The 26,795-nt window shown below is 43.3% G+C and overlaps 1 protein-coding gene across 1 annotated transcript in view; it reads right to left on the bottom strand.

Moving 5' to 3' along the window:
• The window catches only part of MED12L (mediator complex subunit 12L), a 393,990-nt gene extending 368,950 nt beyond the window's left edge, over positions 1-25,040 (bottom strand). Inside the window, exon 1 of the mRNA XM_069104779.1 lies at positions 24,765-25,040. Within this exon, the coding sequence (XP_068960880.1) occupies positions 24,765-24,863 (99 nt within the window). The 5' untranslated portion in view covers positions 24,864-25,040. The remainder of the gene's footprint in view (positions 1-24,764) is intronic.
• Positions 25,041-26,795: the final 1,755 nt, after the last annotated feature.

Raw genomic sequence — 26,795 nt, 5'->3', positions numbered from 1 at the left:
ATCATCAAGTCTAAATTCCCCTCTTTGTAACCTCAACATTTGCTCCTGGTTTTTCCCTCTGAGGCCAAAGAGAAGAAGAAGTCTAATCTTTGTTCTACATGATATCCCTTCAAAATTATTGAAGACAGCTATAATTCCCAACAACCTCCCAAACCCATTCCCCCAGGCTTTTCTTCTTCTTCAGGCTAAATTATCTCCAACTCCTTTTACCTGATCTTCATAGGACACAAATTCAAGGCCCTTACCATCCTGATTTCCCTTCCTTGGACACTCTCCAGCTTACCAGTATGCTCCTGAAATCTAATATCCAGAAATGAACACACTGACCAGGCATCATCTCCAAGTTGGAGAAGAAGGGCCCAACTGGAGGGATTCCTGCTCCCCCTTCTTCCTTGCCAGCAAATCACAAGTTAACAAATACCATTCACTCCATATACAATTACTTCCAGCTCCTGAGTCCACAGGAAAGGGAAGGCACCCAGCTCACCCTCACAATGACCAGCTTGATCGATAGCTGCTGTTCCTCTGTCTGAGTCAGAGGCTATCTCCTGAGAGTCAAGCATCAATGAGTGAGGCAGTGACTAAACAGCTCTATTTCAAGCCACTCTTCAGTCATTCACTAAGGTACAAGTGTTTTGTGAAAGAGCTGCCTGAGTCTGAGTCAGGAAGACCAAAATGCCACAGCCACTGACTTGAACAGGATCTCTTTTCCCCTAAGCTCCCTGCTTAGCTATTTAGACTCCCACGATCCCTGCACATCTCTCTTGCTTGTGGTCATAGTGAGAGAACCTCTAGATCCTTTAGGGAAGTTGGGGTCATTAACCACAGCCCTATAAAAACACCACAGCTCAATCCTGCTCAGCCAACTGGTCAACCTCCTAAGTCGAATTTGGGGCATCAATGACAACCGGCTCTTTATACCACTGACAGTAACATCTACAAATGAAGACATAGGACTTAAGAAAGCCATAGGAGAATAGGTTATATAGCTGTAAGGGGCCTTAAAGACACTTGAGAGAGTCAGACCCTCTCATTTTATGGCTAGTAAAACTGAGACTGAGTGATCTAAAGCCTTACCCAATGTTACACAAGTAGCGTGAGAGAAGGGAAAGGGTGCTGACTTTGGAGAACCTGAGTCAGGTCTAGGGGCAGCAACATAGCTAGAGTACACACCCTGGAGTCAGGAGGACCTAAGTTCAAATCTGGCTATCAACACTTACTAGCTGTATGACTCAGGGCAAGTCACTTAACCCTGACTGCCTTAAAAAATAAAATAAAATAAAAAGGAATACAGATCTTCTGTTTACACTGCCCAATGTGAGCAAGTGACATCATTGATCTAGGCTTGCTATCCTTTACCTATAAAACAAAAGGATTAGACATGATGGATTCCATGGTCCCTTCAAGTTGTAAATGGACGATTCTGCATCCCTCATCTGACATCTTTTTCATTGCAGAATATCCACTCATATACATTTGCATTTTTCTGCCAATTTTGAAGAGAAATATCACAGAATATCAAATAATTTCAGAATCAGAGGCGACCTCAGTCCAATCCGTTGCTGAAAATTTTTCCTCTCTACAATGTACCTAGTAAGTGGTCAGTCAGTCAGTCAGTCAATAAATACTTACAAATCATCTCACCATGTGCCAGGAACTACACTAAGGGCTGAAGATACAAAGAAAGTTAAAAGACGGTCACAATCAAATGAGGAAGAACACATACAACTAAGTGTGCACAGACAAAATCTATAGAGGGTAAACTGGAAACAATCAATGGAGCAGAGGCATTAGGGGTGAGGAAAGGCTTCTGTAGTCATTGGGATTTTAGTTGGGACTTGAAGGAAGCCAGAAGGCTGAGATGAAGGAGAGCATGCCATGAATAGAGAAGAGCCATTAGTGAAAGGCCTGGAATCGGGGACAAAGTGTCTTATTTAAGGAATAGCAAGAGGGCCAGAGTCAGAGTATGTAGGGAATCTGGTAAGATGGGAGAATGGCTGGGAGGGGGGTGGCAGGTTATAAAAGGCTCTGAACACTCAGAGGATTTTTATATTTGATCCTAGAGGTGACAGGGAGCCAGTGAAATTTACTGAATGGGAAGTAACATGATCAGAGCTGTGCTTTAGAAAGATCACTTGGACGGCTGGGCAAAGGATGGATTGGAACAGGAAGAGATTTGTGGTCAAGAGACCAATGGGCAGGATATTACAACAATCCAGGCATGAGGTTATGAGAGCCTCCTGTTGTCATTCTTGTTTAGTCATGTCCAACTCTTTATAATCCCATTTGGGGTTTTCTTGGCAGACATTCTGGAGTGATTTGCTATTTTAAGATAAGGAAACTGAGGTAAACAAGGCTAAGTGACTTGTCCAGGGTCATACAGCTGGTAAGGATCTCAGGCAGGATTTGAACTCAGGTCTTCCTGATTCCAGGTCTGTCACTCTAACCACTACCTGTAGAGATGTTACAAAGGTATAATGGACAGATTGGATGTGGGTGATGGGAGAGAGTGAGAACACTTAGGTTTAGAAACTAGATGACTGGATGTGAGAGCCCTCAACAGTAATGGGGAAGTTTGGAAGGGGGCAGGGTTTAGGGGGAAAGATAATGAGTTTAGTTTTGGACATGGTGAGTTTGAGATGTCTATAGAACATACAATTTGAGCTGTCTTAAAGGCAGCTGGAGAGGCGAGTCTCTCAGCCTTTGCTGGGACATCTTCAAGAGGGAAAAATCCATCTCCCTCGTCCCCTTATAAGCTAATCTAGAAGACAGACCATTCCATTTTTGGATAGCTCTAAATATTAAGTCCGAATTTATCTCTTTGCCACTTAGATCAATCAGTGTGGAAAAATGAGAAGAGCCCCAGAGAGCAAGTCAAAAGACTTGGCCTCCAGTTCCATCACTTTTACTATGTGACCTTGGGAAAAATCACTGCACATCACTGGGACTCAGTGTGCTCACCTATAAAATGGGAGAGAGGGATCAGGTACTTTGATTCCAGGGGTCCTTTTGGCCTTTATAAGGCAAATTTTTCTGGTTTTCTCCATGACAAAGGACCTTTGCATTCAAATATTTGCTGATTCTTTGTCTAGATAAATATTATTAGATAAATCCTTTTCAAAATTTAGGAATTATGAGATTTGGGGGCTAGAAAGGCATTAAGAGGTGCACTGACCCAATTTGACCATTTATGTATCAGAAAGTAGAGGCCCAGAATGGAGAAATGTGCTCACAAGGTCATTCACCTAGAAAGTGGCAGAACCAGGTCCAAAGCCTAGGACCTCTGGCCCCAGACCTTACATACTTCCCATCACACATCTGACTTTATAAATTCAATGCAAACTGTACAACCTGCCTTTCCATGTGATTTAAATTCGTGCTCAGGAATAGGCTCCCTCCCTCACATCTTTGGGCTTGTACATCAGAAGGGTTTGCTTTTTCTCTTTGGAAAAATGCAATGCTGCTCTCAATATCCCTTTGGATATTCACAAGAGAATTTCCCCCAGCCCTGAGCTTGTCTGTTGTAATTTCTCAAGTGAACATGTGGGAAAGGGAAGGGGGAGAGGCAGCGTGTCTGGTTCAAGGTGAATATAGTTCCAATGGAATCAAGTTAGATGGAAGTTTGGTCATGAGCCAGCATGGCCCATGCTGTATAATGGGAAGAACCTTGGATCTGAAGTCCAAGGACCCAAGGTCAAATCCTCACTATGTGATTTATTACTCCTGTGACCTTGGATGATTCACTTCACATTGTTGAGTCTGTGTGATCTTTTAGGCTCATAAATTCAGAGACTTGGAGTTGGAGAGGACTATAGAAATCATTAGTAGACAACCCCCTCATTTTACAGATGAAGAAGCTGAGACCCAGAGACATACAGCAGAAGGAACATTGCATTTGGAATCAGAAAGCCTGAAATTGAGTCTCAGCTCTGATGCCTACTAGCCAGTAACACTTAAAGCACCATTATGGCACTTTTCTGGCCTCAGTTTCCTTTTTCATTAAATGGAAAAATAATATTTATACTGGCCTCAGTTTCCTTTTTTGTTAAATGGAAAAATAATATTTATACCACCTATATCTCAGAGATTGGGGGTTTTTTTTGGGAGGAGGTGGGAAACATTATAGAACTTGAAATATGATTCCCTTTTTTAAGAGGCAAAACTTTATTAGTGGATAGAGGATTGCCCTGAGGCAGGTTTGAATCTAACCTCAGATACTTAGTTCCTATGGAAGCCTGGGCAAGTTATCTAGCAGTTCATAACCAAGGTTTGCACATTTGTAAAAGGGAAATAATAAAGTTATACTATGTGTCTTCTAGAATCTCTGTAAGAAAAGTACTTTACAAACAACAAATACACACACACACACCTATTGAGTGGTAAATCCAAATTATTGTAATCCTATTTAGAGTATGCATTAAAAGTTAACACATTTCAACAACTCTTCAAATAATAGCATTTTAATGGATTTTCCCCATTTGTCTTTTATTTAAACATTAAGGCTTTTACTGAAGATTCTCTGTACATTTACAACATGAAATTTAAGTAAAGCTTGCACTCCAGCCTAATTCGTTGATTTCAGTAAAGATGCTGTAAGCTAAGATGGAAGTTTCTGACATAACTTGTATTTGTTTCTTATATAAATTTCCCAGTACTCAACTTCTACCCCAGTTCAGATATACTGGCTTTAGTTTGAACATGGTGAGATGTGGATGGGGGAATTTATTAAGTCCCTACTGACTATGTGCCTAAGCACTTTACAAATATTTCCTCATTTGATCCTCTCACAACAACCCCTTGAAGTAGCTAAAATTATCATTCCCATTTTGCAGTTGAGGAAACTGAAACTAAAAAGTGAAGTGACTTGCCCAGGGTCACACAAGCTAGTAAGGGTCTGAGGCTGGATTTAAACTCAGATCCTCCTGACTTCAGTCCCAGTGTTCTATCTACTGCAGCACCACCTAGCTGCCTCATGAGAGATGGTGAGAAAATGAATGTTAGACCTCCAGTTCTTTTTAAATTTAATTTTTTAATTAATATAATTAATGAACATGACAGTTACCACTTAAAGGGCCATTCTTTAAATCCATGAAACATGCAGGAAGAGAAATTAGATTGGGGGGTCATGGTAACCTCAAATTTGGCCTGAAACTTTACTATTAATCCTTTTCCCCTAAGTAGTTAGGTTTTTTTCCTAGAGCAGCTTCTCAGAAGGTAAGAGGCAGGTCTGGGATTGGAGTAAGACTTAGGGGCAGAATCAGGACAGCAGATCCTGATTTGTCTCTCTTCTCTCTTTATAGATTCATTATCTATGTCCCATTCTTAACAAGTAGTGTCCCCCGGGGCTCTACCCTGGCACACCTCTCCTCTCTTTCCATACTCTGCTGGTAATCTCATCAGTTCCCATTGTGTCCATTTATTAGGTGACATCCACATACATATATCCTGCCTTAATTTCTCCCCTGATCTTCAATCGTGAATTACCTACCTGAAATCTAGGCAGATGGGTGGCACAGTGGAAAGAGTGCTGGGTATGCAGCCAAGAGGACTCATCTTCCTGAGTTCAAATCCTGCCTCTGATATTTACCTGCTATGTGACCCTGGGCAAGTCACTTCACCCTGTTTGCCTCAGTTTCCTCATCGGTAAAATGAGATGGAGAAGGAAACAGCAAGCCATTCTAGTATCTTTGCCAGGAAACCCCCCAATGGGTTCACAAAGAGTCAGACACAACTGAAACTACTCAAGAAACTTGACATTCTCCACCAAGATGTCCCACAAGCATTTCAAACTCAGTATTTCCAAAGCAGAATTCATTATCTTTTCTCCCTAACTCAATCCTTCTCCAAATATCCATGTTTCTACTGCAGGTACCACCATCCTTCTCAGACATCCTCCATTTTTCCCTTTCCCTCACCCTCCATCTCCAATTAGCTGCCAAGTCTTGTTGATTCTGTTTCCACCTCTCTAGCACCCATTCACTTCTCTCAGTTTGAAGGAATACTACCCTGACTCAGCCTTGCTTGGACTATTGTAATATACTACAAGTTGGCCTCCCTGCTTCCAGCTTCCTTCTCACATTCTCCACTTGGCAGCCCAAACAACTTTCCTGAAGCACAGGTCTGACTATATTGCTTCTCTGTTCAAGACTTCAGTGACTCGCTACAGCCACTAAGATTAAATACTGGCCTTTAAAGTCCTCCTCATTATGGCTTTTTTTTAAACTGCACAATCCTACTCTTCACAGAGAGGTGGCACAATACACGGAAAGCTGAACTGGAGAGTCAAGAAGATACGATTTAAAATCCTGCCTTGGGGAGGCAGAGTCAAGATGGCAGAATAAAGGCAAGGGACTCACCTGAGCTCTCCCCCAAACCCCTCCAAATACCTTTAATTAACTCCAAACAAATTCTAGAGTGGCAGAAGCCACAAAAAGACAGCATGAAACAATTTTCCAGCCCAAGACAACTTAAAAGGTCGGCAGGAAAGGTCTGTTGCACCAGGGTGAGAGAGGAGTGCAGTCCGGCAAAGGCCACGTCAGCGCAGACCCAACCCCTTGAGAGCCAATGTATCTGCAGTCTCGGCAGCAGCTGCTTCTGGACCTCTCAGCCCACAGACTATAAGTGGGACAAACAACAGGTCAGAAGGAGATTTATGGGGGTCCCTTTGCTGGCACCAAGGGCAGGACTCTGCTACATTGCCTATTCTTGGATCTGGGTCACAGTCCTGGGTCTCAGAACCAGGAAGACAAGAAGCACTAGCCTATCAGAGCTTGCAGATGCAGGGGAGCAGGGACACTGGTCCCAGTTCCAGGGTTGAATGCTTGTGGTCACTCACAAACCAGCGCACAGTATAGGAGAAGAGAGCCAAAAACTTAAAAGATATTCAATGAAATGAAGGACTTTCAAGCATTCCTGATAAAAAGACCAGAGCTGAATAGAAAATCTGATTTTCAAATACAAGTCACAAGAGAAGCAGAAAAATGTGAACAGGAAAAAGAAATCATAAGAGATATGATAAGCTTAAACTGTTTATATTCCTACCTGGGAAAATGATATTTATAACTCCTAAAAACTTTCTCATTATTAGGGCAATTAGAAGGAGATTACAAAAGGTAGAGGTGAGTTGAATGCAATGGTATTATGATCTAAAAAAAAAAATTAAGGGATGAGAAAGAAGGATGCATGAGGAGAAAGGGAAAGGGAAAGGGAGAGACAGAATGGGATGCGGCATCTGACATAACGGAGACCTGAAACAGACTTTGCAGTGGAGGGAAAAATAAGAAGCAGGGAGGGAAGCACATGAACCTTACTCTCATTGGAATGGGCTCAGAGAGGGAATAATGTACAGAGTCAGTTGGGTGTAGAAATCGCCATACAGGAAAGTAGGAAGGGAAGGGGATGAGAAAAAGGGGGTAGGGGAGCAGATAGAAGGGAAGGCAGTTTGGGGGAGGTAAAAGGCAGAAGCAAAACACTCTTGAGAACATACAGGGTAAAAGGAGAGAAAGAGGGAAAACAGGATTGAGGGAAATACTTAGTTGGTAATTACCATGGAAAAAAAGGTTTTTTTGTTTTTTTACAGTGAGTTTCTCAGATAAAGACTTCATTTCTTGAACATATAGAAAACTGGGTCAAATTTATAGAAATAAAAGCCATTCCTCGATGCATAAATAGACAAAGAAAGACATGAACAGGCAGTTTTCAGACAAAGTAATCAAAGCTATCTATAGTCATATGAAAAAAATGCTCTAAATCACGATTGATGAGAGAAATGCAAATTAAAACAGTTCTGAGCCACTACCTCACACCTGTCAGATTGGCTAATATGACAGAAAAGGAAAATGAGAAATGTTGGAGGGGATGTGGGGAAAGTAAAACACTAATATATTATTGGTGAAGTTGTATTCAACCATTCTGGAGAGTAATTTGGAAGCATGCCCAAAGGGCTATAAAAGCAGGCAAGGCCACTACTAGGTCTGTATCCCAAAGAAATAAAAAACAAAAAGGAAAAGGACTTATGTGTACAAAAATATTTATAGCAGTTCTTTTACTGGTGACAAAGAACTGGAAATTGAGGGGATGGCCATCAGCTGGGGAGTGGCTGATCAAATTGTGGTAGATGATTGTGACGGAATACTGTGGTGCTTTAAGAAATAATAAGCAGGATGTTCTAAGAAAAACCTCAAAAGATTAGCATGATCCGATGCAAAATAAAATGAGCAGAAACAAGACAACACTGTACATACACAGGAACAGCAATATTGAATGGGGATCTACTGTGAATAACTTTGCTCTTCTCAGTAATATAATGATCCAAGACAATTCTCTAGGGCTTATAATGAAAGGTGCTGTCCCTCTCCAGAGAAAGAACTGGTAGAGCCTGAATGCAGATCAAAAATACTTTTTCTTTACTTTATTTTTCTTAGTGGTTTTTGGTCTGTGTTCTCTTTCACAGAATGACTTACATGGAAATGTGTTTTGCATGACTACACATGTGTAACCCATATCAAACTGCCTGCCTTCTCAATGGGGAGGGAGGGAAAGAATATGGAATGTAAAATTTGAAAAAAGAATGTTACAATTGTTTTTACATGTAATTGGGGGAAAAAAACATTAAATAAGGAAAAAAAAACAAGCTACTTTTTTAAAAAAAATCCTGTCTTGAACACACACTAGCTGTGTGACCCTGGAAAAATCATTGAATCTCTAACTTGTCTCCGTGTTCTCCTCTGCAAAATGGGGATTATGATAGCCCATACCTCCAGGGTAGCTCTAAGGATCAGTAAATACAATTGTAAAGCACTCTGCACAGTTTTTTTTTTTTTAACTTTAAAAAAATTTGTTAATTTTCATTTCAACAAAATTGGTTTCTTTTATCAGCCTATAAAATTTATTGTATAAATTGAAAGATATTCCTGAGGAGGGATCCAGAGACTTCACCAAACTGCCTTAGAAAGGTCCTTAGAACATCATGGGGCAAAACAGCAGGCCATGGATCACTCAGCCAGAATCTATCAGAGGCCACACTTGGACTGCCGCACTCACAGGGCAGTTTCCTATTGGCTGCACATACCATGCACCTCCCTCCCACCCCAGGCCTCTCCTGAGAGTATCTTGTTTTTGCTTCTCCATGTAAAGATTGTCCCTCCTCCCTTCCCAAGCACAAAATACGCTTCCTGAGAACAGGGATATTTTTTAATTTAGGTATTCTATTCCTAGCACTAGGCACAGAGTTTTTGCATGTAGTAAGAGCTAAATAAATGCTCACAGGACGGAATTCTAATCAATAGCAAAGGAACCAAAAAAATCATAAACAATTGTACTTGTTACCATAGCCAAAAAAGAGAGAAATCAGCAGCCTGCTGTCACCTAGCACCAAATAAACGAGAACTGTTTTTAAATTCTGTTCTTCCTAATTCTGGTCAGGGCAGGGCAGACAGGTCTGAGAAGAAAATAATTTTATATACATATGCACATATATCATGCATATTGTGTGTGCACATACATATCAGGTACAAACACAAGCAGAAACTTAGGTGTGTGTATTTTATACATGCATATATAAATATGTGTATATAAACATATACCTACATATACACATATGGTATGTGTACACGTGTGTACACATACACAATGTATCACGTCAGTACAGCCCTAAACCATGAAGATTTAATAGATACCATATGTGTACACATACATATGGACCATCATAATATTCATACTCTCTGCCCCTCCAAACTATCAAATAGTCATTATTTACAATTAAAATTTTACTTTTACAAATTTAGAAAGCAGACAAACTAAACTGATAATCCATGAATATTTACTGAGCCCACATTATAGAGTTAAAAGGACACTGGGAGGAAGGGGTTTTCACTCTCTACCGAGTTTCCCAGGGTGGACAAAATGATGAGTCATGAATGTAAGATCTTGAAACTTCCAGAGTCATTTGTGGATAAGCAGGGATGGAGGAGAGGGAGAGGGAGAGGTTGGCCTGTGGTCAAGACTCTTTTTCCTCCAACTGTTAGGAATGCCCTCCCCACTCTGTACCAGCTCAACTCCTACCCAGGTGTTGAAAGCCCAGCACCAACACTACCACCTCCTCCAAGAAGCCTTCCCTGATAATTCCTATGTGGTGACAAATCTTCATCTTTCTGACCTCACATAAATGTTTTGCTTGTTGTTTTTAATTCCTTTAATGTTCCATATATTCCCAACCAAATAATAAGTCTTATCACGGTAGGGATTGTGGATGATCAGAACTCTTACGTCCCCCTGTGCCTAGCCTAGTGCTCTTAGTAGGGACTTGACCAATGTTTACTAAAGGTCTATTGATCCTTCCTTCTACATCTTTCCAAATCTAAATCTTATTGCCTGCCCTTGTCCCAACCCCCATCACCTCATACCTAGAATTCATTTGTTCTGAGCACGTCTGCCCTCTAATCCTTTTTTTTTTTGGGGGGGGGGGGGAGGGGGAAGAATCAGGGTTAAGTGATTTGCCCAGGATCATAGAGCTAGTAAGTGTCTGAAGCTGGATTTGAACTCAACTCCTACTGACTCCAGGGCCAGCACTCTATGCACTCTAGCGCCACTTAGCTGGCCCAGTTCTTGCAGTTCTGTAAGACCAATACCATGCCATGCCATGAGGATGATGCCACAAAGTTCCTTGGAAAGAAGTTCTTTGAAGATGTCTTGATGCCCCCTACATCCCTATATCTTGAATGTCCTTCATGGTACCTAGAGCACAATGCCCCAGAACAGGGTAGGGAACCTGCAGCCTTGGAGGCCACATGTGGCCTTCTAGGTCCTTGGGTTTGGTCTTTTGACTCAGTCCAAGTTGTATACAACACATCCTTTTATTAAGGGGATTTGTTCTGTGAAGTATGGATTCAAAGGGCCACTCTTGAGGACCTAGAGGGCCACATGTGCCCCAGAACATAGAGGAGTTACAAGGAACCTCGATGACCTGAAAGAGAATTCTCTGCCTGGAAGGCCTCCACTGAGGGGAAAGAAGCCCACCTGCCATCTCATTTTGGGACAGCTCCAATCATTAGGAAGTTTTCCTCACCTCCAGCCTATAACTTCCACTCATCCCCCGGAATTCTGCCCTCTGGGGCCAAACTGAACTAATCGAAGCCTTTTCCAATAGTGTAGGCCTACACAGACTTAATGTCAATTATCCTGCCTGCCCCCAGTCTCCTCTCTTCCAGACTGAATACCTCCCAGGGCTTTTATAGCCCAATCACCACCGTGGTCACAACCGAGCAGCTGAGAACTCAAGAAACAGTCATGGAAGAAATGGGTGGATAAACATAGAAGGGACGAACGGATGCAAAGATGGTTTTTCCGGATATCTGGAAAGATGAATAAATCTCCTACATACTTCATATATACTAACAAAGCATCAAAACCTTGGTCTTCAGCTACAATTAATATTCACCAAGCACCCACAGGCAAAGTAAGAGGCCCTGTGCTTTGAAGAACAAAGAGAAAATATGTTGGACCTTCAGGAGCATATATTCGGGAACTAATGATGCATCCAGGACAAAGATGAAGGCTACAGGGAGCACACTTTCCCCTACAGGTAGAGTCTCGGTTTCTTTTAACATCCCACTTCTATGTGCAGGCCTATCCCGCAGTCCCTCAAGGCATGAAGCCCAAGGAAACCTTTTAAAGCAGGTCAGCTCGCCTATATCATTTGCAGAGAAGGCTGCCTTAGTTATGGCTATCTCCTCCTGGGAGAATTGTTGACATCACATCCAGATTTCTGAATTTTCTCAAAGAATCCTGAATTATAATCTGAAGACCTGGGTTTGAATCCTGATGAGGAGGGTGGGGAGTGGGGCGGCTAATGGGGGATGGGAGGAAACAGCATCCTTCCCAATGGAGTTCCATTTCCTCTGATAATAGAGTGGAAGGTTTCTGATGAGTTGACTGACACTTCCCCAGCTGACCGTGAAACATCATCTTACTTTCATGATGAAACTCTGTCTTAACAGCTTAGATGCAGGCTTAAGCATGCTAAATGGGATAAATTAAAACATAAGCTTTGAGATTTAAAAAAAGTGGACAATGAGATCCAAAGATATGAGGCACACTGCTGGCTTCTCCCTCTGTCACCATTTTACACTTGAGAAGACAAGATATTGGTGATCACAGAATACATTTAGACCTGGAGAGCCCTTAGGAGTTACCTCCTCCAATCTCTTCATTTTGCAGATAACCTCCCACCCCCAACAAAAGGTCAAGTGACTTTTCCCAAGATCACACTATCAATAAGTCAGTGGGTTAGTCAACAAGTATTATTAAGTATCAGGAATTTAAAAAAAAAAAAAAAGGCCCAAGATAGACTCTGCCCTCAAGGAGCTAAGTGCCTACTATGCACCCGGAACCATACTGAATGACTGAATTCAAATACAAGGAATGGAACAATCATTACTCTCAAGAAAGTGAGATTCTAAAGGAGATATTAAGTAGCAAAATCAGAATTTGAACCAATTTCTTCTGACCCTCTAATTCAAGTTTCTTTGAGAAAACTCAAAATACGAAAATCCCAGACATAAAATCAGCCAACAGTTCTCTCAAGGGAATTTTTCACATCTCAAAAGAATTCAGCCAAGGCCTCAAGTCATAATACTCTCTAGGGCGTTAAAAAAAAAAAAGTGTTTCAAGTTACCAAAATTTAAATTCAGTTTAAAATATATAAGAACCAATCCCCATACCATAACAGTTTCCCAGCAGAGCTAAATTCCTGCGCCCAGGTCACCATTATCAAGTCCTATCACTTTTTTACATGAACCTTCTATTCCCACCAGGTTGTTAAACTGTTTTGCCCTCTAAATTACTGCCTCTAAACATTTGCTCATGGCTTTCCCTTTAGAATGCCTAGCCTTCCTTCCTGCTTCCTCATCAGGCATTTTGCATGTGATAGCTTGTCCTGTAGAGACACACACAAATGTCCCTCCTGTCTCCCCATGTGTACTATAAAGTCTTTGAGAGGTGGGCACATCACAACGCTCATCCTTTTCGAATATCCGCCATTGCTCAGTAACTTCTACTGTGACTCCCCTCCAATCCACTGAAGCATTCTCCCCTTACCTTACCTACCTTAGCCTAGCCCCTGCTAGAAGCCTCTAGTGTCCCCTTACTGACACCCAAAAAGACAATTACATTTTTTTTTAATAAAGAGGACATTATGTCTATGAGGTTGGCTGGTTCCAATGGCCACTTACAAAATGATCTGGAAGTAGGAAGGGTATGGGTCATTCTAGGAGAGGAATCAGCACGGAAAAGTGAAGCATGAATGGGTAAGACAAGTAAAATTTTGTCAGCAAGAGAAGATTCATGCCTCCCCTTATAAGGCAAAGATATCTTCTAAAGCAGGAAGTATGATAAAGCACTTACACAACCTTCACATCTGCCACTTTAAAAGAAAAAATCAGATGTCTGCCTCTTTCCTATTTCTCATTTGAGGAAGGTCATCAGAAAGGCAGCAATAAATCAATTCTAGCTTCATTTGGATTCTTGTGTCTTACTATGTATGTTTCCTATCGGGTTCAACTAAATAGTTTCTTCATCACCCACAGTTGGCATCTACTGAACTAACCCCTTTCTCAAAGCAAGATAATGTCATGATTCTCAAAATTCCTCAAAAATATTCCACCACATTACGAAAGGGATGGTTTTCTTTGGAAGAGACAGGGCAATCACTACGAGGCAGCATGGTCCATTAAAAACCACTCATGGCAGACTAACCTCATTTCCTTTTGTGACATGGTTAGTAGACTGGCATATCAGGGGAATGCCACAGACCCAGCACAAGAGGCAGTTTCCCATGATGCCTTGTAAACAAGATGCAGAAATGTGGGCTGGATAAGAGCAGAAGAAAGGGAGGTGGAAGCAAAACTGTATTAGTCTTTATATTTTATTAAATTCCTTCTGTACATATTGTATCCCCTGCCCCAACAGAGGGGAATATCAACTCTTTAAGGCAAGGACTTTTTTGTCATATACCTTTGTATCCCCAGGTCACAGGACAGTGTCTTGTGTATCTAGGTATGTAATAAGTATTAGTTGGATGGAAATAGACCCAAAGAATGGAATTGAACAAGCCCACTTATACTCTGCAATTATAAACAGACTGATGACCAACCAGGAGAGAATTCTCCAGCAGAATGAGCATCACTCATTTCTATGTTTGACACAATTTTCTACAACATTTTTATCAATGGACAGATTGTCCAAAGCAAAGATAACACAAAGAGAGGAGACTTTTCAAATGTGTTAGATAACAAAGCTGGGATCCAGAAAGCTCTCAACAGGTAAGACAAATAGTTCAATACAGTGAGAGGACACATAAGAGATAAATGTAAAGTCTAAAACTTGGGTCCAAAAAGTCAATGACACAAGTACAGGCTAGGAGGAGATACAGCTCCTCAGGTCAGGTGGAAAGAGAAATCAGAGACTTTAAGTAGGCCTCACAACAAGTAAGGAGGGTAACATGGCAACCAACAAAGTCAACATGCTTTCTCTCTACTAATAGATGGACACTATCCAGAACAAGGGAAGTTACTGGAGTTTATTTAAAGGATTGTCACATGGATAGGATTCACATTGTTTTACTCGTCACCAAAGTAAAATCAGTAGACCCGAATGGCAGAACAGCTTATTTCAACTTGATGTAAGAAAGAAAAAAATTCCAGACGAGGTCCAAAAATAGAATGAATTGTCCCAGGATGTGTAAGTTTATTACTGAACTTCCTCAGATGGAAGCTGGAAAACCATCTATCCAGGAATTATTGTTCAATACAAATTGAGCTCTACCCATTGGCTGCCAAAAGTCACCTACACAATAAGATGAGGTATCACAGGATGATTCTAGTGTATTACCTGAGTAAGAAAACCCAACACCTTGTTTGTACATGGTTGTTTGCATGTTATCTTCCCCATTCAACTTGAGAGCATGGATTGTTTTTCACTTTTCTTTGTCTCCCCAGTACCTAGCACATAGTGCTTGGCACATAGTAGGTCCTTAATAAAATGTTTGTTGACTTGAGTTAACTGGACAAGGAGAAAGGGGCCAGGATGTAAAAGACTTTGAAAGTTCAAGTTCGTTGGTACTTCATGCTGAAGCACTAAAGAGATGTGATGGGTGAGATGATGAAGACTATCAAGTTCTTTGAAAAATGATGCAGAATGGTAAGACTTCAACAGGTCTGGAAAGGGCCAAATGCCCCAATTTTCAAGAAAGGGAAGAGAATGATGCGCACCGACTACAGAGCAGCAAGCTGCACTATGATTCCAGGAAAACTTTTGTATCACTCAAAATGGTCAGTAAACCTAGAAAAGGGAAGAGCTCTCCAAAGGTCCTCAAATTGGCAAGTGAAGTACCAAAGAAAAGAACTGCAAACATGGAGAGGGTGCCGAACACTTGGGGAATGGCTGAACAAATTTTAGGGCATATGGATAAAATGGAATACTGCTGGTCTGCAAGAAATTATATGTGAAACTTGGGAAAACTCATCCCTCAAACCTGAAGCAAAGTGAGAAGAAAAGCAAATTCAAAAACGTTGCAAAAAGAATCAACTCCAAAAGACTGAGGAACCACTTCAACGACCAACCGAGATTCCGGATGATTATGGTAAAGAGTACTCCTCACCTCCTGACAGAGGTGGTGAACATAGGGCTTAGAAGGAGATACACTGTTTGGACATGGCCAAAGAACGAATTTGTTTTCCTTTAAATATGGATATTTGTTGTAAGAGTTGATTTTTTTATTTTTCTTTTTTCCCCCCAATGGGGGGAGAGTATGGAAAAGAGAAAATAGATTTTCATCAACAAAAGGAAAATTGATTTAAAAAAAGGACAAGTCATATTACCCTAGCTTAATTTCCTTTTTCACCCACACATAAATTTTTAAAATAATAATATACTGAGTTTTCATTTCCCATGGACAGTGTATAGATTACTACATTGCCTCATTAATTGTTTTTAACCTGGGTCTGATCAGATTTTTGACTAAGTAAAGACCTCCAAACTCCCTCTTCCGATACACACTAGCAGCTGCCACACCTTAGAGAGTTACCTGGGGGGTGGAGCAGTCAGTTAAGTGACTAGTCACAGTCACAGAGCTAGGCTGGGCTGGAACCTAGGCTTGCTTAATTCCAGGCTAGCTGTTACTTGATCTTTATGGGTACAACTGAATATGGACTGTATCTTTTCTATAATATGAGGCTGGTTTAGTTCTGCAGGTTTCATTTTACCTTAATGAGTTACTGCCTTCCCCATCACACACACACATACATACATACACACACACACCACCCCACCCCACCCATACAAGTCAGGAAGACTGAGTTTGAAGACCTAAAACACCTCGCTGTGTTACACACAGTAAGTCACTTCACCTTGTTTCCCTTACTATCAGTGAGATGAACTGCAGAAGGACATGAAAAGCTACTGCATCTTTGCCAAGAAAACCTCAATTGGGGTCATGACTCAAACATGACTAGATCACTGAATCCTCACCCACTCACTCACAGTAACATCAGCTAACTCCAGACTCTCCAGGTTTCTTCTACACTACCCTCTCCCCCAACTGGGTACTTTCATCTCTTCCCTCCCCCAACCTGAACTTCTTTCCTTGTGTTATCCCTTCCCCAAATAAATTCCCTGAAGGCAGGAATTATTGGCTTCATTTGCATTCCCAGCACTAGCTCATAGTAAGAGTTTAATAAATGCTTGTTGACTGAACCATACAATGAAATTTTCTTCCAATTCCAGGTTCAAGAAAAGTTCTTATTAGTAGCCTAGATATTTCCAAATATCCACAAAATATTAAAACAATTAGAGCAGCTGTCCTTAATCTGGGGTGTATAAAGTTTTTCTTTTAAATAATATTTTCCCCCAGTTACATGTAAAAACAATTTTTAACATTCCTTTTTTTTCAATTTGAAGTTCTAAATTTATCCTTCCTTCTCTCCCCCACCACCTTAAGGTAAGCAAACTGATATAGTTACTCATATGCAATCATGTAAAACATATTTCATATTAGTCTATAAGAACTTTTTATTTAAATATTAACTTATTTTAAATATTATATATTAAATATTAACTGTATTTCAATGTAGTCAGTTTGTTTTGTAATCCTAAGTATTTTATTTTATGCATAGTTCTAAGGAGACATCCATAGGCTCCAAAAAGTTTACCAAAGGTTAAGAACCTTGACTCCCGGAGGACTCATAGGAAGAAATGAACAAAAATCCCACAAGACACCTCAAACCCCAATTCAAGGGAAAAGCATGAAAGGAAAATCTCAAACCCAGTCTCCTGCACATCTCAATAGCAAGTTACTTCAGAAATCAGTGTCCTTTCATTTTAAAGGTGAAGGAAGTGAGGTGTTAGAGCTGAAAAAGACAGGTTGAATGACTTGCCTGAGGTCATTCAGGTGTGAGCAGGTGATCAATATTTTCTGCTCCTTCACAGAGGCTGTGAAGCACCCAGAAATCATGGGGAAGCAGCTAGAGGGGGAATTCCTTGGGCCCTAGATTGTAAGCAAGGCAGCACGCCACACTCACAATAGCTGGCCCTTTTTGGTTTGGATTTGACTGGCCTTAGACTCAGGAGAGCTGTATTCTGGGCTTTCTACTACTTCTTTCTAAAGCAATGATTTCAGATAACATTGTTGAATCTCTCTGGGCCTATTGCCTCAACTGTAAAATGGTTATCACAATAGAATCTATCTCAAATATATACTGTAAGGGACAAATGAGATCCTATCAGTAAAGGGCTTAGCAAAGTGCAACAGTAGGTGCTTAATAAATGCTGGTTCCTTTCCCTTGTTCCCTTCCCATCTATAAAATAAACTTGGATTAGGATGGTCTATAAAGCCCCTGGTGAGTTCAATCAGTTTAAAAATGGAGAGTTCAGAACTGTAGAGTTTTTGTTTAAGGCCAGGCAGCATTTCCTACTCCCTCCCCACCCTAGAGTTGTCTTCCTAGAAATTTAAGTCCAGAAATAGGTTCCCTTCAGTGACAAAGGGGTGCCAAATTAGTACTAATCAGGTTCCAGCTACCTAAGAACTCAAGGATATTCTTGGTGTACTACAGTAACAATCATGATGATGACAATGATGGTAGCTGGCCTTTAGAGTAAAGTGACAGTCTCCTCCCCATGAATACAGGATTTTCTACCAGATCACTCACTGGTCATCCGCCAAAGGTCTAAGAACTTCAAGCCCCAAATCTCCCTTATGGATCAAATCAAAGACAGTTAACTTCAGACTGTACATGAAGTACTCTGTATATCAAAACTCAGGGAGGATGATGATGAAAGGAAGGCGACCCTCCCAGTGAAGGAGCCCAAGCTCACTGTCACATGACAATGCTGGGAATGTTTAGTATGGAGCAGAGAAGGGTCAGGGGGGCCATGACCTCCATAAGCCAGACTTGTTCTGCTCAGCCCCAGAGGGTAGCAATGAGTCCCTCCTCCCTGGAAATATGTCGGCACAATTTTTCAGGTGTGGGCTGACCTAGATGGTCACCAGAGTCTCCTTTAGCTCTGAAATTCTCTATCAAAGTCTTTTTTTCTGCCTCTTCTCTTCTCCATGCAAAACACAGATGCTTTTTCTCCAAACTTTCCTTGACCTTCTTCACTCCCCTTTTTAATATTCACCCTTCTGTAACCTTTCCTCCAGGCTAAATAAGCCCAGTACCTTTCATCTTTGCTCAGAGATTCTATTTTATAACCCTTAATTATTTTCACTGTTCCTCCGTGGAACCTTTCCAATTTCCCCAATTCTTTCTTACATATGAAGCACAAAAGTAGCTTATAAAATCTCACTAAAGAGTGAATAGTAAAGGAGAGTCATTTTAAAATTCTCAGGTCTCACCATATAGGTACTTTGTTCACCGTAGGGTGTGTTTAATAGAAATAGCAACTCATTCAATGAGTGACCCCTGGCACCTCTGGCCAGACAGTCCCTTCCCAAATAGTACTTATGCAATTTTAAGTCAATAAGCATTTATTGAGTACCTACCACGTGCAAGGCATTGTGCTAAGGCTAGGGATGCAAAGAAAGTCAAAACATAGGGCCCTGTTCTCCATTGGTTCAGCATGGAAGATACAACAAGAAACAACTCTGTACACAGGAGATGTCACACTGTTTTCTGACTGCATTTATCTGTTAAAATCATCTCCTGTTGTCTCGTCCTGGTACAAAGAGGAGATGGTGACTGAGTGCTGGCCCCAACTCCTGGTGCTGACACTTAGCTGTGAGACTCTGGGCAAATCAATTACCTTCCCTCTGCCTCAGTTTCCTTATCTGTAAAAACAGCCCCTTCCTCACAGCATTGTTTCGAGGACCAAGTGAGATGATATACGTAAAGTGCTCTGCAAACCTTCAAGCCCAGTATTAATACTATTAATTAATTAATAATATAATTAAATAATAATTGATAAAAAGCTATACCAAAGAAATACAAGATCTGACAGGTTCTACTAAGTCTGAAAAGTTTGCAATATAGATCCAGACATGACTCTGTCAACAAGTATTTTTTAGTATGTGCTAAGCAAGGAGAGACAAAAAGGCAGAAGAGGAATCCCTGCCCTCAAGGAGCTTACATTCTGAAAACGAGACAATCTGAAGTACAGACAAGATGACAACGAACCACGTGTCTGGAACCATGTGTCTGTCTTATGAGAACGTCATTTTAAAAAAAAACAACGGCTCTGTTCATATGGTACCTTAAGATTTGCAAAGTTGTCTTTACATAATCAAATCAATACCACCATAGCTACAGGAAAAGGTAAGTGAGTCTAACTTAGCTAGAGAACAGCTTATCAACAGAGTTAACAGTGAAAACCAAAATACCCCACCAAGGCTATTACTTCCTCGTTGGGCAGTTTCCAGCTTTCTGAAGGAGACTTGGTTTTTATATCTGTATCCCAGGTGCTCAGCATAGAGCTTTTTCATTCATTCATTCTTTCATTATCTCATTTGGTTCCAACAACCCAGGGAGGCAGGTGTTACTATTATCTCCATTATGTGACTTGCCTCTTGTCACACAGCCAATATCCCAGAGCTGGTTTGAACCTAGGTTTTCCAAATTCCAAGTTCATTACTCTATGCCTCATTTAAAAAAAAAAAAAACTAACTAAATCCACAGAAACTTATGATCAGATGGGGAATGATTATTTTTCAACTCTCAAAGACCTCTAACAAAGACTGTCTGGTCCATGGTAGGGCAGTAGATAGAGCCCTGGACCTGGAGTTTGGGAGACCGGAGTTCAAATTCTGCCTTCTCAGAAACTTACTGTATGAGGCTGGGCAAGTCATGTCATTTCCCTGAACTGACAACAGTACCTACCTCACAGAGTTGTAGTAAAAATCAAGTTGAGAGAATACATAAAGCATTTTTAAAAACTTTCAAGGGATACCTAAAGGCTAGTTATTCTTATCACTGGCATGAGAGGCTAAGAAAGGTAGATATCTCACAAGTTGCTGGTAGGATCAAATGAGATTATACTTTGCAAAGCTAAAAGAGTTATGTAAATACTAGCTACTCTTATTGTTACTGTTGTTGAAAAAAGTCACCGAGAGTAAAGTATTGAAGAAAGTTGGATCACCAACTTTCTCAAGCAAGGCTTCAGATACTTTCCTAGCAGAACCACCAGGACCCATTTCCTGGCAGAACAAAGAAGACAGGCTGAACCCCACATTAACTCCATGCTTTATAGGAAGTCCCTGATTCCCCAAGGAGGACAAACACACAACCCTGCCCCCCTAAGAGCCAAGGAATGGGTGCAGAAGATCCCAATTCTGATCACTCCAGGGCAGCAGAAGCATTTCGAAGGCCTGTGGGAAGCTCAAGACCAAAGTAGTGACTTGAGAAAAATAATTCTATTATAAGAAATGCACTTGAGGGAGAAGGGGAGCAGTTAAGACTTTTGAACTATTTAAACTTTTATAACAGACACCCAGATGCTGGGTGATAGTTGTTAAATGAATAAGATGTTTGAAGCTTTATATAAATATTGTCAGTTCTAAAGTTGGCATAAAAGGGGTGGGGGGAATCACCCAAAGGTGATCTAGATCTAGACTCATCTAGAGCATTCAAGTTTTGGGGGAACTGGCCCAGGATTTTCTACCATCTCTCATGAGTCTGAGGATCTGATTCTAGTAAAGTATAATTAATTCTCTCGGCATGAAAATGTTCACTTCTTCTTGGGGGGGAAGGGGAAGAGATCGCTACTTTCTGCTAATATCATTCTCTTCGGATACTGAGGCACATTAATCAAGGGCAATGACAAACTCTTGCTACTGAAGTAGGCCACCTACCCCTTTCATTATTTTTCATTTTTGAGTACAGAGTGGGGGTGGAAGGTTCAAGTCTCAAAGACCAAAAGTCATTTAGACTAGTGCCTACCCTTCAGAGACGACCTTCCATTCCATTTACATAGTATACATCCAGACCCAATTCTCTGAGTTGGGTCTCATTAGAATATGAGCTCCCCAAGGGTAGGGGTGGCTCAATTTTTCCCATTCTTTTTATCCCCAGGGTTTAGTACCGGCCTGTTGCACAAGCGGCTTTTAGTAAATGTTTATTGACTCATAGACACACATCCAAGAGGCCCAATCAACTCTTAAAGACTGTAAATCACTGAGCAGGTGCTTGTACCAATAGCGAAAGCTTCATCAGGAAGAATAAATTAAAACAAGAATATCACTGATCCAGTCCCAAAAATGTATATTGTCAAGTCTTGCAGAAATTGTACCTTCTATAATGTTTTACAAAGTACTTTCTCCCCCCCAAAACAGTGAGGATTAATAATCCAGTGTTAACCCTCTCTTTACAAAGAAAAATCTGGTGCAGGGAGGTTGTCTATTATTTTTCTGTCTTCAGTGTTTGCAAAATCTTTACAAACAATCCTGAGAGGGAGATGCTATTATCATTCTCATTTCACAGAAGATGGAATTAAGGCTGAGAAATTTAGTGACTTGCCCAGGGTCACACAGCTAGTAAGTGATGGTCAGCTTAGACCCAGCTTTTCTTACTCACAGTTCAATCTTGTTTCCAAAGGAGAAAGGAAGGGAAGATGCCTCTGAAAGACTAACTTTTACAAGCCAAAAACCACAGGGGAAATCTCTGTTCCCACCTCATCCTTAACATAGATAGATTTTTAAAATGAGGAAAACCATCATCAGCCTTTCAGGTCTCCAAAGGTAATCCCACCCTGATTATAAAGAATATACAAGGTGTTAGGGGATACAGAGGAAATAAAAGCCTCTTGGCCTTGACCTCTAGAAGGTATGGGAGCCCAGTACCACAAGTGACAGGTCCCAATGGAAAGAAAGAGAAAGTGCTGACCCAATAACAGCATTTTATACCATTTCACCAGTGGGCTCCAATGAAGGAGCAATTGTGTGTGTCTGTCTAGTCACATAACCAAAAAGAGGAGAGCCCCTTCTTCAGGGAAAAAATAAAAGATAAGTATATTATCAGTCGGTATTGTTAAAACTATAGAGTAACTATATGGCACAACGGATAGTGTGCTGGGTCTGGAGACAGGAAGAGCTGAGGTGAGCTAAGTTCAAATCCACCACAGACACTTACTAGCTATGTGACCCTGGACAAGTCACTTAGCCCTGTTTGCCTCAGTTTCCTCATCTGTAAAATGAGCTGGAGAAGGAAATGGCAAACTACTCTGGTATCTTTGCCAAGAAAAGCCCAAATGGGGTCAGACATTATTGAACAACAGCAAACAAATTGCTAAACTATTTTCCCATTTTGGAAACACTGAGAGCATAATATACCAATTTTGAATATACCCATTAAAAACATAATCCAAGTGTTTTGTCTTTTAACCAATATAATGCTAGTTATTAAAGAGTCAATCACTAAATGTCTCTATTGCCTCCCACAGCTTTAAATATTCTACACAGATCATTTAGAACTTTCTTTACAGTAGGGCCTAAAAATTGCCTAGAGGGTAGATAATCACTGGGGACTTGCTTGACACACAATGAAATTAAATAACTTGGCTAGAGTCACAAAGCTACAAATTTGTAGGTAAGGCAGAATTTGAACCCAGATCTTCCTCACCCCAAATCCAATCTGGGCCAAGTTCTTTCTTTACCTCTAGGTGATACTTTGTTCCTAATTCTAAAATAACAGCAATTAGCTTAAGTTTGGGGAAAGTAGGGGTGGAAATAAGTGAAAAGAGAAGAAAGGAATTTGCAGAATCAACTCAAATTCACACAAAGCATCAACAGACGGCAGGGTCCTTCCCTCCCCTTCCTTCCCCACCTCCCCCTCTTTCCTCCCTCCCAGCCCCATAGAAGGGAGTCCAAAGAACCTACCTGTGAATTTCCATAAGGATAACCCACACCACCTCAGGCGCATTAAAAGCGTAAACTTCGGAAATAAGAGTTAGCCAGCCTGAGGCCATACTACTTTACAATCACATTATCGAATAATCAAGTTCAACCAAGACGGGCAATCCCTTCTCCCTTCCCCTCCCCCCCATCAACTTTTAAGTGGAGTGTTCAAATGTATGCTCCCAAAAGTTGGTATTTAATTCACAAAGTACTATGTAGTGGTCATGAGTTATGAACTTTGAAGCATGAATTAAAAATTTCTGGAAAATAAGAGGTGAAACTTCCTTGCTAACAGTTATTGTTTGGTGAAAAGAGGGGAGGAAAAAACCCCAAACAAGGTATTTACAGTAGACGGCAGCTCTGTAAGGTACAGCTGGGGAGCAGGCGATTAAAAAAAAAAAGTCCCCTGACAAATTGTAGCAAAGGGTGATGATTACACCTCGTCAATTGTTACATAATTAGTTATTAGCAGCTGCTGCTGCAGCACTATCATATACTAACATAGTAGCTACGAAATGGCATTAGATCCCTTACCATTGCCGTCGGTGGCGCCCAAAGCAGAGGCGCAAGATTTCACGCTTTAATTTTATTTAGAAAAAAACAGCCAGGAAAATTAAATTTAGAATACCTACTGACCATTCCCTTCTCTCCAACTCAGACTTACCTTCGCTAATACGGCTTAATTTACATATGCAAATCAGCTGTCAATGAAGCCAATCACCTCTACTTGCAAAAAATCAGGGTTTCTAACATTAATTTGGGGGGGAGGGGGAGACGATTTTTAGGATAGCCTTCCCATTTCGGAATCTATGCTTCTCCTAAAGGCAATGTAAAACATTAGGATATACCAGGCAGGAAAAAAGAATGGGTTTTATTCGCTTCTCTGCTTCACCTCGCGCAAAATGCAAGTCTCGTATTGGATGCCCTGAATTGCATTCCCACATTTTTCAAAAGTTTATGAGGATTCACTAAAGAGGCGGAGGAGAAAGAGATAGTGACGAGGAAGTCGGGGAGGGGAGGCCGAGAGCAAATTAAACGCGAGAAAATCTCCAGGAGCGGTGGAAGGCCCAGGAGGAGGGGGCAGGCGACCACATCCAGACGAGTTCAACGCTGTCACGGACAGCAACCCTAAGCCGGTGGCTCGGCCTCCCCGTGCCCCCCACCTGGCGCTGGCATGGGCCCTGGCACCCTATGCCAGGCTCCACCCCCTGGCAACCCTTCCCCACCCAGCACGCTCTCCATTCTGCCCCCTCCCCCTCCCTTCACTACTTCGGATGCCTGCTGGGCAAACTTGGCCCCAGGTCAGCGCTGCAGAGACCAGGCTGGCCGGTGGGGAGGAGGGGGGGTCGGGCACTGGAAAGGGAAGGAAGGAGGCGGCAGCCGCGCTTACCTCCTTCTGCTTCGGGTCCTGGGGGTAGACATCAGGCGGCCCAAGCCGGGGTCGTTTCAGAGGTCTCTGCTCATAACTGAGAAGCCCGAAGGCGGCCATGATCTCTCATGTTAACCGGAGAAATGAATGAGAGTTGAGGATGGAGCAGCCGCTTCTGAGCACCAGGGAGCAGCACTTTGCAGACAGACTCCCTCCTCTCTCCCTCCCTCTCTCCTCCTCTCTCTCTCCCTCTCGCTGCAGGAATGAGCAGGTTGGATGCTGCCGCTGCCGCTGCCGCCGCCGCCGCCGCCGCCTGAAACAGACAGACACCCACAGCAATTGAGCAGCCCGCCGCACGCACTGCCCCCAACGCTCCCGCCGCCCCCCACCCCCTGCCAGCCTCGCCCCCTCCCCAGCCCCCGGCTCTTGGCCGCGGGTTACCCTCCTTCCTCCTCTTACCTCCTGGAGGGGACCGGGCTAGGGGAAGCAGGGGACTTCGCTGACCCCTGGAAGACCCCAGCCCAGCCTGGCCCAGCTCAGGGCAGGGGAGGGAGAAAAAATTAAAAAAAAAACTTTTCTTTGCAGCCGAGCCTCGAGCTGAAGTATTGGTGGGGCGCCTACAGCTCTGGGCAGAGTAGGGGGCTGCCGCGGCTGCTGCTGCCGCTGCCGCTACTGCTGCGGGGAGCAGCCCTGCCCTGCCCTGCCCTCCCCTCCCCTCCAGGCTCAGCCCGAGCTCCCAGCTCCCTGGGAGCACCGCCGGCTCTTCCCACCGCTCCCGCAGGGGCCCTGGATGCTGTCACCTGGACACCGACCTGGACAGTGCGGAGGCCCGCGGGGGGCGGGGGGCGGGGGGCGGAGAAGGAGGAGCGGGGGGCGGAGGGATGCTCGGCTGCAGGGAAACCGGCTGGTCCTTCAAAGACGCCTTCGAGCCTCCCTCCCGCAGGAACATCCGAGCCCGCCGCTGCCGGGGAGAGGAGGAGAGGAGCTGGGAGGACAGGAGAGGAGCGGACCGCGGTTCCGCCGAGCGGCCGCCGCGGCAGAATGCACGGGGGAGTTCTCGCGGGGGCCTAGAGCCGGCTTAACCCTTTCGGCGCCCCTCCAGGGGCTCACTGGGCACAGGCGGGGTCGGGGAGGAGGAGGAGGTGGAGGAGGAGCTGCGATCAGTGCCGGGTGAAGCCTGCAGGCTTCCCCAGTCCCCCCTCCCCCCCCCCCCCCCCCCCCCCCCCCCCCCCACTCCCCCCCCCACCACCCCCCCCCCCCCCACTGCCGCAGCTCCTTACCTTTACCACCCCTTTCCCCCTCCTCCTCCTCCACCTCCCCGGCAACAGTTTACCTGTTGGTCACGGGCTACAGAGAAGGGGCCAGTGGCCGTGGTCGTGACCGTGGCGGCGGCCCCCCGGCCGCCGCAACCACCATTGCAGCACCCCCGCTGGACCCCGGGCGCTCGCTCGATGCGTGCAAGACGCCGGAAACTTTGCCCATCGCCTGGAAGCTGCAGGCGGGGTGGCAGCGGGCAGTGCCCCCGCGCTGCCGGCGTCTCCCTCCCCCCCACGGCCCCGTGGCGAGCCAAAGCGGCCGGCTTGCGCCCCAAAAGCAGCTCGGGCTTACTGAGCATGCCCAGCTCCCCGGCAGCTAGAGCCGCCGAGGAGTTTCTCAGCGCGGGGAGCTCACTTTGGACTCCATTTCTCCGGGTTTTCGCGGCAGCAGAAGGGGGGAGAGGGAGAGGGGCAGAGCCTTGGGTCCAGCCCAGGCATTGAACCTGAACGTGGAGAGGGAAGGAGAGAGGGAGGCGCGCAGGGAAGAAGACGAGGTCACCACTAGCACCCATCTATCTCATGGTCGCTGTCCCTACACTTTCCCCTTTGCCAATAGGAGATTAACTGGGTTTTAGTTCCTAGTTTATGCTATCTCACCGAGGCTAGCCACCCTTCTCCTTGGATATCACCTTAGAAAGGTGGGGCGGGGGGAGGGGAGTGGCGTGGCATGTGAAATGGTCCTGCAGTCCACACCTGGTTGCCTAGAGAGGAATGCAGAGCAGAGCCTGAAGCAGGT

Source organism: Petaurus breviceps, unplaced genomic scaffold (genome assembly GCF_028583685.1).
Source record: "Petaurus breviceps papuanus isolate PSGF00001 unplaced genomic scaffold, PetGlider_PUasm1.0 688, whole genome shotgun sequence".
NCBI lineage: Eukaryota > Metazoa > Chordata > Mammalia > Diprotodontia > Petauridae > Petaurus > Petaurus breviceps.
The sequence above is the reverse complement of the archived record's forward strand: the minus strand, read 5'-3'. Positions and strand labels throughout refer to the sequence as shown.